The sequence below is a fragment of the Xenopus laevis genome, chromosome 1S (assembly GCF_017654675.1).
Source record: "Xenopus laevis strain J_2021 chromosome 1S, Xenopus_laevis_v10.1, whole genome shotgun sequence".
Taxonomy (NCBI): Eukaryota; Metazoa; Chordata; class Amphibia; order Anura; family Pipidae; genus Xenopus; species Xenopus laevis.
This window is the reverse complement of record NC_054372.1, coordinates 2613571-2630945: the sequence shown is the minus strand read 5'-3', so window position 1 is coordinate 2630945 and position 17375 is coordinate 2613571. Positions and strand designations below refer to the sequence as shown.

The 17375-nt window shown below is 41.2% G+C and overlaps 1 protein-coding gene across 1 annotated transcript in view; it reads left to right on the top strand.

Moving 5' to 3' along the window:
- LOC108704058 overlaps nucleotides 1–12202 on the top strand; it is a 37744-nt gene extending 25542 nt beyond the window's left edge. Inside the window, exons 3-9 of the mRNA XM_041577316.1 lie at nucleotides 2194–2511; nucleotides 3047–3133; nucleotides 4096–4194; nucleotides 5982–6101; nucleotides 8600–8704; nucleotides 9921–10016; nucleotides 11978–12202. Coding sequence (XP_041433250.1) covers nucleotides 2194–2511; nucleotides 3047–3133; nucleotides 4096–4194; nucleotides 5982–6101; nucleotides 8600–8704; nucleotides 9921–10016; nucleotides 11978–12144 — 992 coding nt within the window. The 3' untranslated portion in view covers nucleotides 12145–12202. The remainder of the gene's footprint in view (nucleotides 1–2193; nucleotides 2512–3046; nucleotides 3134–4095; nucleotides 4195–5981; nucleotides 6102–8599; nucleotides 8705–9920; nucleotides 10017–11977) is intronic.
- The last annotated feature ends 5173 nt before the right edge of the window (nucleotides 12203–17375 follow it).

Sequence of the window (17375 nt, the reverse complement as noted above, 5' to 3'; positions counted from 1 at the left end):
TTTTCGCAGACGATTCGCGAATTTATTCGCTCGCGGCGAAACACGCAAATTCGCCGCGAATTCGCCCATCACTAATAACAAATAAGTAAATAGCCCTTTTTGCTTGACACTACCAAAATGCAGTACTTGTATTAAACATTAGCATTGTTTTCTACAAACATCAATCTAAAACTTGCATTTTATCTCCAAAAATGTATCTCTAACAATGAAAAAATTCAGATGGCTGAATACAGCAATTCAATGGCATCACTGGGCACTGGAGCAAATTGTGTTACCCCATTGAATTCCTTTGTTTAAGTGGCAATCATTTCGCTGAGAGCACTCGGGGTATTTTCAGGCAAAGTTTAGGGGGCCGATTCACAAAGGGTCGAATATCGAGGGTTAATTAACCCTCGATATTTGACTGGGAATTGAAATCCTTCGACTTCGAATATCGAAGTCGAAGGATTTTAGCGCAAATAGTGTGATCGAACGATCGCAGGATTATTCCTTCGATCGAACGATAAAATCCTTCGAACTGAACGATTCGAAGGATTTTAATCCAACGATCGAAGGAATATCCTTCGATCAAAAAAACTTAGAAAAGCCTATGGGGACCTTCCTCATAGGCTAACATTAAGTTCGGTAGCTTTTAGATGGCGAACTAGGGGGTCGAAGTTTTTTTCTTAAAGAGACAGTACTTCGACTGTCGAATGGTCGAATGGTCGAACGATTTTTAGTTTGAATAGTTCGATTCGAAGTCATAGTTGTAGTCGAAGGTCGTAGTAGCCCATTCGATGGTCGAAGTAGCCAAAAAAACACTTCGAAATTCGAAGTTTTTTTACTTCGAATCCTTCACTCGAAGTTAGTGAATCGGCCCCTAGATGTTTTGTTGCCCCCCTGTGAGAGTACCTTGGCACTTATACTAACAAAATACCTTTCGCCCTTAATTCTGGGTCGCCCTTGGGTTCTGTATTTTTTTCTAATTCAGTTTCAGATTTTCCCATCGACTTATATTGAGTTTTCACTCAATACACCTTGTGATGAGGTTTGAAGTGAGAATTGAAATGAGGTTTTTCTCATTGAACTGAATGTGGTCCTTCATTCATGTGTTACTCTTTCCCTGCCCCTAGCTGTCTGCTGACCCCCATCTCAAACTTAAACCCACTACTGATGATGTTCTCATTCTATGGACTCTACAGACTCAAGCCTATCTTGGGGAACTCGTTGGTTCTTCCCTCTCCTTCATAGTTGTATAGGGTTATCCTATATATTTCCACAATACTGTAAATAGGAGTGCAGGCCATGCAACCACCCCCCCTCCGGAGGAGAGTTTTTCTGCCGATTCACCCCCTGCACCCCCAGTAGTTCCGACACTGTATTTCCACTAACCCATAATGTGCAGACTCTACTTGTCCTTCTCATGACTGTCAAAGCCATTAATGACTCTGCACCTCCATGAAATCTTGGTTGACTCTACTGCAGGGTCAGACCACCCACATCCACTGCTGTATCCCACCATAAACCTTTCTTGCTGCTTTTCCCTGAATTCCTCCAATGAGAATTCTCCATTGACCTTTTCTGAACTAAACTCCAAGACTGCCCATTGGAGCCCATTAGAGCCCTGGCAGAACAACTGACCCAGTCTCAGAGCTTATGAGGCAATGCCACGGCCATGATTCCCTTCTAGTATGTAAGTCTCATATTAGGATTGCAAGCTCTACAGGGCAGGGACCTCTTTCCTCTTTGTCTAGTCACAGTTGGCATTTAATCTTTAATTAAATTATATATCAATTGTTTAACTTTGCACGAGCAAAGGGCAACTTAACTTCTTAATATCACCTGCTGGCCTGACTCCCAGTAATATGTATTGTTCCCACAGAGGCCCTGCCTAAACCTGCTGGAGGGTCATATTCCTTATTTCATTCATTGGCTTTGTTTGGACACATATTTTAACCCCTTCTGAGTCCTGAGATTAGGATATCGTGTCCACCATTTTACCCAGTTCTGTATAGATAATATTATTTAAAAAAAAAAAAACAGGTTTTTGAGCTTAGTGATTAAAGCAGACTTTGTAGCAGGGCTGTGGGCCTCCGGTTTAAATGGAAGGTGTGACTATCATACAGCATTTATTCTGCATAGAAGGACATTGCCTAAATAATCGAAGTATAGTGATATCAGTCTCTTCTCACTGAACGCTCTGCTTCTGTGCAGCTACGGGACGAGGGGACAGTGCGCAGGAGATACTGGTGGAAGAGGGAGATTCTGTTTCCCTGGGAGAAAGGACTGACTTTGATACAAAACTGATGATGGCTGATCTGTACATTGGGGATCAATGGATGGCTTCCTACCAAGATGGACTTGATGTTGTTGATCAGTACAATGGCCGCCTCAACTTCCATACTAAGAATGGCAGCTTCTTGCTGAGGGACCTGACAGAAGGAGACAGTGGAAATTACACTTATTCTTTGCATCAAGCCATAAATGGGAAAAGAAACATGACCCAGATCCACATTCATCTGACTGTAAGAGGTGAGTCACGTCCGTCACTGATTACCCAATATCCCATGTGTTGAGTCCAGGACTAGAATAAAAAACACTTATGCCCTGGTCCCACTGGTTGGACAGTCCTGTTTTACAGCAATATATTTCCCCCCTTTACAGCTTCTATGTAAGAGCAATTATAGACACAGATATAGATACATAAGAACTCAGTGTAGCCCTTTGGTTGGACCGCAGAAATGATAAACATTACTAGTAGCCTTAATACTAGCCACTGTGCTTCCATTGGTCAGTTACATAATATAGCTGGGACAGCCAGTCACATGTCTCCCAAGATGATCTTCAGACTGGACAAGTCACTGCCCCAGCCCCACTAGGGACCAAACCCACAGTTGAATAATTACTGAGTTACAGCAATAGATACAGTTGGAAAAAGCCCAACAGGAATTAAACAGAATGTAATATACAGAGGGGCATGGCTTAAACCATTCTGCGTCTAATGCACAATGTTAAATGACCTAAATCAACTTTGTTTTAAATAAAAAAAAATTCATTTTCTCTTTAGAACAAAACTCAGTGACTGCAGAGCCAAGAGGGACCTCTCCCGACCATAGGGAGACCTCGCCAAGCCCAATCCCTTCATATTCTGCCAGTAAGTCGGACCAGTTCTAAAGTGATATAATAACAACCAGATCTTCTGAGGGGCTGCTACTTGGGAACTTTGACTTTTTTGGCCTCCTGCCTCCCTTTAAGTTCAGTGGGTGAAAGTGACCTCCCTTTCAAGACCCTTTTAGTTGTACTCACATTATTACAAAGACAGGCTGATACTCATAGATAACGTCTATTTCTCAATGCACAGGACAAACTGAGACCCAATGTACTGAGACCCAATACTTTACCATGTTTTATTTAAATGACCTACTTGTAAAACAGTGTTGTCCTTCCCCTACTCCATTAACCCAGGTCTCTTTTAATGCAACTGTCTGGGAAAGATTTAGGGGAAGTGATTCTGCGTTGCCTCATTCTCATTTCCCTGTTCCATTTTATTTTTATTCAGCTGTTTCAAGCAGGACGCTCTCCCTGGGTGATTGAAATGAGAATCTCTCACAATTCAATAAATTGAATACCCTAGCATTCTTATTCTCTCTATATCCTGCTCCTGGGCTGCTCTCTTTCCCATGGTCAGGTTGTAGGGTGGAGTTTAGACTAAAATATATTCTGCCAATTGCATTGGCCAAGGGTAACAGTGGACATCCAGTCTCCATCCAGTTCTATCAGTTGGCTTTAATTTGCTAATGGATATCAAAGAGATCGATGCTATGGGTCAATCTTCTGAAAGACCCCCCCTGAGCCCATGGGATAGAGAGCAGTCCAGGAGCATAAAGAACAGAAAACCAGAGTTCTCTCGTAAGTAATGTGAGGAGATTGGATTCACTTATCCAATGGGAGGTTCATGTCTGACCATGGGAAAGAGAGCAGCTCAGGAATGAAAGAAATAATCCGATGTTTCATCCACTTACCCTTTAATAGCCCCGATAGGGCCATTTTTCTGCTAAAGGGATATAGACTCTATATGGAGACCCTGTGATGTAACTTTTCCTTATTATTATACAGGGGACATTATGTGGCAGTTGTCCATCTGTCTGGCTGTTCTTTCGCTGCTTCACCCACTCCTGTGTCTCTGCAGTGTCCTCTGGAGATGCTGTCAGGGGGGTAAGTGTGGCAATGGGTGCAAAGCAAAGATCTGGGTGCTGTGGGTCAGGGTGGTGTCTCTCTAGGTGTCGCCTTGTATTTAGTGGCTTTGCTTTACTGTAGATTTGGGAAGCTGCTATTGGATATTGCTGTATGTCTGAGGAAAGAAGAGCAGCTTGTGAAGTTAAATAAATAAAAGAGACCCATCAAAAGTAGGGTGTGGTCTTTGATTTGATCAGTAGCAAACTCATCAGATGCTGATTGGCTACCTTGGAGCAATTAGCATCAGCCATATCATCTGAAAGGCAATTATTTTAGTTCAGGATCTATTCGGCTTAATATGAACATAAAGCTTCTGATTTACTGGGGCACCAATGAGATCTTTGAATTCATTCTAAATCAGTTCATTCTCCAGAGCCAAGTCATTGAGCACCCGCGGGATATCTATTGGGGTGCCCAAGGCTTAGCGTTCATATACAAGCCAATAAACTGTCATCTCAGTCAGTCCAGTCCAGGTCACCACATTTATGGCAGTAGAATAACCAAACTAATGGCTGATGGGTTGCTATGAGTTACTGCCCTGGTGTAGTTAGACCTAGATACCTTCAGTTTCTCTAATGGGACACTAATGGGACACTCTCTCCTGCCAAATAAATGACTGTGTTCCAGAGGTGCGTCTCCAATATATCAGTCATGTATGTACAGGGGTGCTGGAGATCCCCCAACAGACCCCACTCTATATCACCATTTAGCAATCACGAGCAGCAAGTCCGGCACACAAGTAAAGGGGAAGTAAAGTGTATAATAGAATAAGGCTAGAAATGCTGTATTTTATATACTAAACATAAACATGAACTTACTGCACCACAAGCCTAATCAAACAAATGATTTATGCTTTCAAAGTTGGCCACAGGGGGTCACCATCTTGTAACTTTGTTATACATCTTTGCAAGACCAAGACTGTGCACATGCTCAGTGTGATCTGAGCTGCTTAGGGATCGTTATAAATGATCAAAACAGCACAAGTCAAATAATATCTGCCAGAAGCCGATACACAAGACTGATAAATAATCAGAATATACAGACTGCACTGGGTCTGTGGATACAAATCTCTACACAGTCGCTTTATAGGGAAACAAACTAAGCTGCTCGAGGCCAATGAAGTAAGGAAGGAGCTCCCCCTGCTGGTTGAAATTATGATCGTTTCCCTGTAGAGCATTTAGTGACCGTCTGATGTTTCAAAGCAAAGGGGGAATTTCACGGCATACAGTCAGATTTCTTATAAAAACGGTACACATTTTTTAATTAAATATTGGAGATAGGTTTCTTTTTCATTAAAGAAAGTAAAAATGGGATTTTATTTTTTTGCCTTTACATGCCCTTTAAACGGCAAATTGGAACTTACCCCATTTATTCAAGCCACCAGCAGTTACTAGGAATCCCAAAATTGGAGTGCTGTTCCAGGTCTGTATCACCGGATTGGTGTCAGGTGCCTTCAGGTATTGGGCCCGATACTGCCCAAAGCCCAAAAATGTGTATCACAAAGCCAGAGACCTGTGGCACAACTGATGCAATTGATTAAGTGATCAGCATTTACGGACGTTTTGTTTGTGAGCTGAATAAATGCTGATCACTTAATCAATTGTATCAGTTGTGCCACAGGTCACCAGCAGTTACTAGGGGCCCCCCTACCCTTAATGGCACCACAGTCTATTCTTATAATAATGTCTCATTATTGTCTCATTATTGTCTCATTATTGTCTCATTATTGTCTCATTATTGTCTCATTATTGTCTCATTATTGACAGGACAAGCAAAGTCTGTTCAAGGAGTTTCATTCTCCAGTATCTTAACAAGCGAAACTGACACAACTTTGGATATTCCAGTCTCTCCCGGGTCTTTTCCATCTTCTACCAACCAAACTACAGGTCAGACTTGTTCCCTAATTCTCCCTGTACATCGGCTTCAATCTCACAGCTTTCCTCTGTTCATAAAGAAATTATAGGTCACTAGTTAGAGATACATTAACTATATGTAACCAGGGCAGATATTACTAATAACAGGACCCCATACTAGTTTGTTAACACAGCCCAGCTAATATCCTTATCATTTACAGTAGGGGGTACATTATCCCTTATAATACATGAGTGATACTCAGAGTTCCCTGTATAACTCAGCCTGCAGCCTTGTGTCTTTATATGGTCACAGAACAACCCCTCAGTGACTTCTAATATCCTTATCATTTACAGTAGGGGGTACATTATCCCTTATAATACATGAGTGATACTCAGAGTTCCCTGTATAACTCAGCCTGCAGCCTTGTGCATTTATATGGTCACAGAACAACCCCTCAGTGACTTCTAATATCCTTATCATTTACAGTAGGGGGTACATTATCCCTTATAATACATGAGTGATACTCAGAGTTCCCTGTATAACTCAGCCTGCAGCCTTGTGCCTTTATATGGTCACAGAACAACCCCTCAGTGACTTCTAATATCCTTATCATTTACAGTAGGGGGTACATTATTCCTTATAATACATGAGTGATACTCAGAGTTCCCTGTATAACTCAGCCTGCAGCCTTGTGCCTTTATATGGTCACAGAACAACCCCTCAGTGACTTCTAATATCCTTATCATTTACAGTAGGAGGTACATTATCCCTTATAATACATGAGTGATACTCAGAGTTCCCTGTATAACTCAGCCTGCAGCCTTGTGTCTTTATATGGTCACAGAACAACCCCTCAGTGACTTCTAATATCCTTATCATTTACAGTAGGGGGTACATTATCCCTTATAATACATGAGTGATACTCAGAGTTCCCTGTATAACTCAGCCTGCAGCCTTGTGCCTTTATATGGTCACAGAACAACCCCTCAGTGACTTCTAATATCCTTATCATTTACAGTAGGGGGAACATTATCCCTTATAATACATGAGTGATACTCAGAGTTCCCTGTATAACTCAGCCTGCAGCCTTGTGCCTTTATATGGTCACAGAACAACCCCTCAGTGACTTCTAATATCCTTATCATTTACAGTAGGGGGTACATTATCCCTTATAATATATGAGTGATACTCAGAGTTCCCTGTATAACTCAGCCTGCAGCCTTGTGTCTTTATATGGTCACAGAACAACCCCTCAGTGACTTCTAATATCCTTATCATTTACAGTAGGGGGTACATTATCCCTTATAATACATGAGTGATACTCAGAGTTCCCTGTATAACTCAGCCTGCAGCCTTGTGCCTTTATATGGTCACAGAACAACCCCTCAGTGACTTCTAATAACCTTATCATTTACAGTAGGGGGTACATTATCCCTTATAATACATGAGTGATACTCAGAGTTCCCTGTATAACACAGCCTGCAGCCTTGTGCCTTTATATGGTCACAGAACAACCCCTCAGTGACTTCTAATATCCTTATCATTTACAGTAGGGGGTACATTATCCCTTATAATACATGAGTGATACTCAGAGTTCCCTGTATAACTCAGCATGCAGCCTTGTGCCTTTATATGGTCACAGAACAACCCCTCAGTGACTTCTAATATCCTTATCATTTACAGTAGGGGGTACATTATCCCTTATAATACATGAGTGATACTCAGAGTTCCCTGTATATCTCAGCCTGTACCTTGTGCCTTTATATGGTCACAGAACAACCCCTCAGTGACTTCTAATATCCTTATCATTTACAGTAGGGGGTACATTATCCCTTATAATACATGAGTGATACTCAGAGTTCCCTGTATAACTCAGCCTGCAGCCTTGTGCCTTTATATGGTCACAGAACAACCCCTCAGTGACTTCTAATATCCTTATCATTTACAGTAGGGGGTACAATATCCCTTATAATACATGAGTGATACCCAGAGTTCCCTGTATAACTCAGCCTGCAGCCTTGTGCCTTTATATGGTCACAGAACAACCCCTCAGTGACTTCTAATATCCTTATCATTTATAGTAGGGGGTACTTTGGAAACATTATTGTGAGAGTGTCAGAGTAGCTGACGCAGCAGAAGATGGAGGGTTGGGGACTTTTTTAAAAAGTGAGGGTGTTACGTTTAAGTGAATCTGACACAGTCCACAAATAACTGTCATTTGAAACCGAAATACACTTTTCCCAATGCTGCTCATACCCACTATATACAGACAGCAGACACAGTTCTTTAATTGGAAGGAGGTAGAATTCCCATAAGAATGAGGAGAATTAGGGTGGAACTAGGGGTAGGAAGAAGAGGCCTGTGGAATATGTTTAATAAGCAGAGGGGTGGATTAGGCTTTTGGCCCGGCACTGGGAAAAATACTTATAAGTTTAGGCTACAGTTCCCCTTTAATACAGGCCTAAAGCTGTTGCAGCAGAAATGTGCTGTGTCCCTTGTAAGTGACTATATGGCACCTCTTGTGTAACAGGCGGAGGGACCCCATTATGTTGCACCCTGTGTATGAAGATCAGCGGCTACATGTCTTTGGGGTCCGTGTGGTTCAGCTTATTATTCTACCTCCTCTATGATAACGGTAAGTAACGAATGGTCCCAAGAGTGTAATTAGTAATTAATCATTTATTAGCCTTCATGTGTGTCAGCTCAGCAGCTCTGTCTGAAAGACAAGGGATATACAGGCAATGCATTGAGCTCTTGCCACAACATTTCTAACAATGCAGCTAAAGTCAGGTGTTAGCCGTCTAAAACTGCTAATTTCTCAGGAAACACAAAAAATACAAAAAAATGGATGTTGTTATAAAGGGGTGAACCTTTAGTAATATCAATAATTTTATAAATAATAATAATTCAAATATTAATACAAATATACAGGATCAGTGCTTAAACCTTACTTGTGAGCAATAATTTATACCCACACAAGTAAAGGTAGAAACCAAAAACTTCGCTCCTTGAGACATTGCTAATTACAAGAATAGCCAGTTCAGCATTGATTCAACGCAATGGGGAGCCCCCACAACCTTTGCTTCATGACCCTCAGGTTCCTGATAATCAAGTGATTCCCCAAATTCTTATACATAAACTATATATAAATATATATACTGTAAAATCATTATAAAGACCATTATATAATACTCACGGCAGAATATACATTTCAGAAGTGCTCAGAGAAGCAGCCTGAGTAATGTTTTTAGGCTGGGGGGTCCAGGGGTTTGGCCCCTGAGGCTGGAGGTCTGGTGGGTCCTGGGCCCCCCAGTCCAACGCTGTAGTGACATGTCAGAGCAATTTTAGCCAATGGCCGGCAGTGTGGGCAGTGACCGGCTGAAATATTCCGGCCGAGCAAACACTTGATGCTCCACCTTCTTCTGGATCAAGGAGACAGTTGGTCCCTAAACTTGGGGCTCAAGGCAGTGTCTGAGGGGCTCAGTCTCCCCAATAGGCAACTCTGAGCAAAGGATGAACCTCATTGCTGAAGAAGAAGAAGGACATCAGCCAGGTTGGGTCTCTACCTGTGAGGCCAAATCAAATATTTGTGACTAGTGATGGGCAAATTTATTTGCCAGGCGTGAATTTGCAGCGAATTTCCATGTTTCACCATCGACAATTTTGATGCCTTTTGCAAATTTTCCACCCGTTTCGCAAATTAAACGGGACAAATTTGCCCATCACGATTTGTGACCTCTTCAGTTATGGGCAGCTCTGTATAGGGTTCACTTGGGCAAAAGGTTGGACTTTGGTTTTAGGGTACGTGAATGAATCTTCACCCCTCTTACTCTCCCCACATTCTATTTCAGGAGATCTCAGAATGATGGTTTGGGTTTTGCTTGGAGTCGCCGTGATCGTCTCTGGGATAAACATCCTCCCTCTCTTTAAATGCTGCAAAATTCCACGTGAGTTACAGCTGTAATGCGATGGTTCAGTGGGGGATTCTGGGAAACAATGCACTTGCTACACAAATCAATATTTAGGTACAATTGCTTTATCCATTAGTGGCTAAAATCCAAACAGCAGAGATCGTGTCTTATCCCAAGTATCAGGCCTCCCAAGAGGAACCCTGACAAGCTACAGTGATACAATTCAGTCCCTAACCTATGGGTTTTACACCCACGACTCTAATCCTTCTAATTCTCCTCGGTGGAGCTCATGCTGCTTACTAGTTACCCTACTCCTATCTCTCAGTCCTGGAGTGAGGTATAATAGAAGTATTCTTATACTATCTACACCTACACTTCCATTACCTTCCAGGAAGGTAGAATCCAAAGAAAGAGAAAGAGCCCTCGTGCGCTTCCCCTATTTCTACAGTAGAACAATGACACCTCCTGGCCAGTTATTGAACTGCAGAAGAATACTTAACTCAGTTAAAGGAAACAACTTCCTATCTATAACTAAGGATCCACTTAGTCTTCTAAAACCTAGGGAACTGTCTTAATAAAGGGTAAATAAGCCTACAGTCCCCTACATTGTTAAAGGGGTGGTTCACCTTTATGTTAACTTTTAGTATGTTATAAATCAATCAGTTCTAAGCAAATTTTAAATTTTTCAAATGGGGGTCACAGACCCCATCTAAAAAAACAAATACTCAAGGCTACAGATGTATTGTTATTGTTACTTTTTATTCCTCATCTTTCTATTCAGGCCTCTCCTATTCATATCTGAGTCTCTTGTTCACATCAATGCATGGTTGCTAGGTTTATTTGGAGCCTAGCAACCAGATTGCTGACATTTGCAAAGTAGAAAGCTGCTGAATAAAAAGCTAAATAACTCAAAAACCACAAATAATAAAAAATGAAAACCAATTGCAAATTGTTTCAGAATATCCCTCTCTACATCATCCAACAGTTAATTTAAAGGTGAACAACACCTTTAATAGGCAAAATCCCACTCCACCTAAAGCTGGCTATGGTTTAGAGTTTAAAGGGCAACTCATGTCATTTTTTTGCAAATATAAAAGAAATATTGCTGCAATACATATTTAGAAGTTATTTTAGTCTCTTAAGTGGGCCTGGCGACTATTTCCATTAACAAATTCAGTTAGAGGCCACTAACAAGGCAAATAGAAAGGATCAGCTGCGTAACCCATAGTAACAGGAGGTTTTAGATTCAGCCACAAGAGGTCTCTCTGTTTAAGACTAATGTATTATTATGTGCATATGAGTAAAATGTGTCTCTATAGAAAGCTACTGTTTCATAGCCTCTTCACACAAAATATAATTACTCTGTACTTTCTTCTTCTGAGCTGCTCTCTTTCCTATGTACTTCCTGCTTCTGGGCTGCTCTCTTTCCTATGTACTTCCTGCATCTGGGTTGCTCTCTTTCCTATGTACTTCCTGCTTCTGGCTGCTCTCTTTCCTATGTACTTCCTGCTTCTGGGCTGCTTTCTTTCCTATGTACTTCCTGCATCTGGGTTGCTCTCTTTCCTATGTACTTCCTGCTTCTGGGCTGCTCTCTTTCCTATGTACTTCCTGCTTCTGGGCTGCTCTCTTTCCTATGTACTTCCTGCTTCTGGGCTGCTCTCTTTCCTATGTACTTCCTGCTTCTGGGCTGCTCTCTTTCCTATGTACTTCCTGCTTCTGGGCTGCTCTCTTTCCTATGGTCCGGGTAGAAGGCCGAGCTTAATTTAAGGTTATCAGAGCTTGTGAAAAATCACCGGTACTTCTAATGAATTCAGCTTCATGGCCTGCACTCATTACCGTCTAATTGAAGTGAAAGAGAACGCAAGGAAAGAAAGAGCTGGATAGCTTGGGATACATATGCCCCCTTGTTCTGCTGCTATTTACTAGTTTGTTATACAAAGAGCAGCACAATGGTTAATATGTGATGTGATTATTAGACTCTTATTTGTGTTGTGCAGATGAAGCAGGAGTGTCTGTATTTCCCTATGGAAGTTTGTGCAGCAGCAGCAGCAGGGAGAGACCCTGTAGCTTCCGGCTCCTGGAGATCCTCAGTTTGGCGCTGGTTCTGATATTCACACTCTGCCTTTTCCTTTCTGGCTGTAAGTATAGAGAACATTGGCTGTAAGTATAGGGAACATTGGCTGTAAGTATAGGGAACATTGGCTGTAAGTATAGGGAACATTGGCTGTAAGTATAGGGAACATTGACTGTAAGTATAGGGAACATTGGCTGTAAGTATAGGGAACTGGGGAACATTGGCTGTAAGTATAGGGAACAGGGGAACATTGGCTGGAAGTATAGGGAACACTGGCTGTAAGTATAGGGAACATTGACTGTAACTATAGGGAACAGGGGAACATTGACTGTAAGTATAGGGAACATTGACTGTAAGTATAGGGAACATTGACTGTAAGTATAGGGAACATTGGCTGTAAGTATAGGGAACATTGACTGTAAGTATAGGGAACATTGACTGTAAGTATAGGGAACATTGACTGTAAGTATAGGGAACATTGGCTGTAAGTATAGGGAACATTGGCTGTAAGTATAGGGAACATTGGCTGTAAGTATAGGGAACATTGACTGTAAGTATAGGGAACATTGGCTGTAAGTATAGGGAACTGGGGAACATTGGCTGTAAGTATAGGGAACAGGGGAACATTGGCTGTAAGTATAGGGAACATTGACTGTAAGTATAGGGAACAGGGGAACATTGACTGTAAGTATAGGGAACATTGGCTGTAAGTATAGGGAACATTGACTGTAAGTATAGGGAACATTGACTGTAAGTATAGGGAACATTGACTGTAAGTATAGGGAACATTGGCTGTAAGTATAGGGAACATTGGCTGTAAGTATAGGGAACATTGGCTGTAAGTATAGGGAACATTGACTGTAAGTATAGGGAACATTGGCTGTAAGTATAGGGAACTGGGGAACATTGGCTGTAAGTATAGGGAACAGGGGAACATTGGCTGTAAGTATAGGGAACATTGACTGTAAGTATAGGGAACAGGGGAACATTGGCTGTAAGTATAGGGAACATTGGCTATAAGTATAGGGAACAGGGGAACATTGACTGTAAGTATAGGGAACATTGGCTGTAAGTATAGGGAACAGGGGAACATTGGCTGGAAGTATAGGGAACACTGGCTGTAAGTATAGGGAACATTGACTGTAACTATAGGGAACATTGGCTGTAAGTATAGGGAACATTGACTGTAAGTATAGGGAACATTGGCTGTAAGTATAGGGAACATTGACTGTAAGTATAGGGAACATTGACTGTAAGTATAGGGAACATTAGCTGTACGTATAGGGAACAGGGGAACACTGGCTGTAAGTATAGGGAACATTGACTGTAACTATAGGGAACAGGGGAACATTGACTGTAAGTATAGGGAACATTGACTGTAAGTATAGGGAACATTGACTGTAAGTATAGGGAACATTGGCTGTAAGTATAGGGAACATTGACTGTAAGTATAGGGAACATTGACTGTAAGTATAGGGAACATTGACTGTAAGTATAGGGAACATTGGCTGTAAGTATAGGGAACATTGGCTGTAAGTATAGGGAACATTGGCTGTAAGTATAGGGAACATTGACTGTAAGTATAGGGAACATTGGCTGTAAGTATAGGGAACTGGGGAACATTGGCTGTAAGTATAGGGAACAGGGGAACATTGGCTGTAAGTATAGGGAACATTGACTGTAAGTATAGGGAACAGGGGAACATTGACTGTAAGTATAGGGAACATTGGCTGTAAGTATAGGGAACATTGACTGTAAGTATAGGGAACATTGACTGTAAGTATAGGGAACATTGACTGTAAGTATAGGGAACATTGGCTGTAAGTATAGGGAACATTGGCTGTAAGTATAGGGAACATTGGCTGTAAGTATAGGGAACATTGACTGTAAGTATAGGGAACATTGGCTGTAAGTATAGGGAACTGGGGAACATTGGCTGTAAGTATAGGGAACAGGGGAACATTGGCTGTAAGTATAGGGAACATTGACTGTAAGTATAGGGAACAGGGGAACATTGGCTGTAAGTATAGGGAACATTGGCTATAAGTATAGGGAACAGGGGAACATTGACTGTAAGTATAGGGAACATTGGCTGTAAGTATAGGGAACAGGGGAACATTGGCTGGAAGTATAGGGAACACTGGCTGTAAGTATAGGGAACATTGACTGTAACTATAGGGAACAGGGGAACATTGACTGTAAGTATAGGGAACATTGACTGTAAGTATAGGGAACATTGACTGTAAGTATAGGGAACATTGACTGTAAGTATAGGGAACATTGACTGTAAGTATAGGGAACATTGGCTGTAAGTATAGGGAACATTGACTGTAAGTATAGGGAACATTGACTGTAAGTATAGGGAACATTGACTGTAAGTATAGGGAACAGGGGAACATTGGCTGTAAGTATAGGGAACATTAGCTGTAAGTATAGGGAACTGGGGAACATTGGCTGTAAGTATAGGGAACAGGGGAACATTAACTGTAAGTATAGGGAACATTGGCTGTAAGTATAGGGAACAGGGGAACATTGACTGTAAGTATAGGGAACATTGGCTGTAAGTATAGGGAACAGGGGAACATTGGCTGGAAGTATAGGGAACAGGGGAACATTGACTGTAAGTATAGGGAACAGGGGAACATTGACTGTAAGTATAGGGAACATTGACTGTAAGTATAGGGAACATTGGCTGTAAGTATAGGGAACATTGACTGTAAGTATAGGGAACATTGACTGTAAGTATAGGGAACATTGACTGTAAGTATAGGGAACATTGACTGTAAGTATAGGGAACATTGGCTGTAAGTATAGGGAACATTGACTGTAAGTATAGGGAACAGGGGAACATTGGCTGTAAGTATAGGGAACATTAGCTGTAAGTATAGGGAACTGGGGAACATTGGCTGTAAGTATAGGGAACATTGGCTGTAAGTATAGGGAACAGGGGAACATTGGCTGTAAGTATAGGGAACATTGGCTGTAAGTATAGGGAACATTGACTGTAAGTATAGGGAACATTAGCTGTAAGTATAGGGAACAGGGGAACATTGCCTGTAAGTATAGGGAACATTAACTGTAAGTATAGGGAACATTGGCTGTAAGTATAGGGAACAGGGGAACATTAACTGTAAGTATAGGGAACATTGGCTGTAAGTATAGGGAACAGGGGAACATTAACTGTAAGTATAGGGAACATTGGCTGTAAGTATAGGGAACAGGGGAACATTGACTGTAAGTATAGGGAACATTGGCTGTAAGTATAGGGAACAGGGGAACATTGGCTGGAAGTATAGGGAACACTGGCTGTAAGTATAGGGAACATTGACTGTAAGTATAGGGAACATTGACTGTAAGTATAGGGAACATTGACTGTAAGTATAGGGAACATTGACTGTAAGTATAGGGAACATTGACTGTAAGTATAGGGAACATTGGCTGTAAGTATAGGGAACATTGACTGTAAGTATAGGGAACAGGGGAACATTGGCTGTAAGTATAGGGAACATTAGCTGTAAGTATAGGGAACTGGGGAACATTGGCTGTAAGTATAGGGAACATTGGCTGTAAGTATAGGGAACAGGGGAACATTGGCTGTAAGTATAGGGAACATTGGCTGTAAGTATAGGGAACATTGACTGTAAGTATAGGGAACATTAGCTGTAAGTATAGGGAACAGGGGAACATTGCCTGTAAGTATAGGGAACAGGGGAACATTAGCTGTAAGTATAGGGAACAGGGGAACATTGGCTGTAAGTATAGGGAACAGGGGAACATTAGCTGTAAGTATAGGGAACAGGGGAACATTGGCTGTAAGTATAGGGAACATTGACTGTAAGTATAGGGAACAGGGGAACATTAGCTGTAAGTATAGGGAACATTGGCTGTAAGTATAGGGAACAGGGGAACATTGACTGTAAGTATAGGGAACAGGAGAACATTGGCTGTAAATATAGGGAACAGGAGAACATTGGCTGTAAGTATAGGGAACAGGGGAACATTAGCTGTAAGTATAGGGAACTGGGGAACATTAGCTGTAAGTATAGGGAACAGGGGAACATTAGCTGAAAGTATAGGGAACAGGGGAACATTGGCTGTAAGTATAGGGAACAGGGGAACATTGGCTGTAAGTATAGGGAACAGGGGAACATTGGCTGTAAGTATAGGGAACAGGGGAACATTGGCTGTAAGTATAGGGAACAGGGGAACATTGGCTGTAAGTATAGGGAACAGGGGAACATTGGCTGTAAGTATAGGGAACAGGGGAACATTGGCTGTAAGTATAGGGAACAGGGGAACATTAGCTGTAAGTATAGGGAACTGGGGAACATTAGCTGTAAGTATAGGGAACAGGGGAACATTGACTGTAAGTATAGGGAACAGGGGAACATTGGCTGTAAGTATAGGGAACATTGACTGTAAGTATAGGGAACAGGGGAACATTGGCTGTAAGTATAGGGAACATTAGCTGTAAGACAAAACTATGTATCGCTGTTCGGCGCTGGCCAGTCCACATCAAGACTCGCCACACTTGTTCTTTGAAAAAGCGGCTTTATTCGAATTGCAATGAGTGATAACAGGCAGTGGGTAAGTGGTGCGAACTAACGCGTTTCGTGCCCTCTCTATTGGCACTTCATCAGAGTTCAAAGTGTGTCTCGTGATAAACCATTATATAGAGTGTTAAGTGTTAAACACCTGTGTGTATAAATTAATTAACATAAATCCAATCCCCTCAATTGTATCAAAACATCCTATTGGACACTGGTGAATCCTAAATTATAATACTAGATGAATTCTTCTCAATAGATTGTCATATATTTTATAGGGAATACAAGCAGTGGATAAAATCAAAAAATAAAAAAATAAAGGCATAAATACAAATATAGACTTAAAATGATTTCTGTGGAATTATATATTTAAATATTTAAATAGTGATATTTGTGAATAAACCCATTTAATACCAATACACTATAAGACCAATACTTTCATTTGTTCACATCACATATGAATTAATTGTGTATATACATAAAATCTCAATTAAATAAATATAATAAATACCGTGTAAATATAGTGTAACAATTAAAACCACCAAGCTTTTAAATAGGTGTTAAAAAGTATATATATGCATGTAACAGCATTAATATTTCATATATAGTTCATAATAACAGAATTAATGCTGATATATCCTGTGCAGGGTCTGAAGTTTCTTCCCCTAGTGTCTCTTTTTTAGTGACATCGGGCAGCGATCTGGATGTGAGCCAAGAAGAGGAAGACGACGAATCAATCAATCTGATCAAGAGAAAAAGAACAGAAAACGGAAA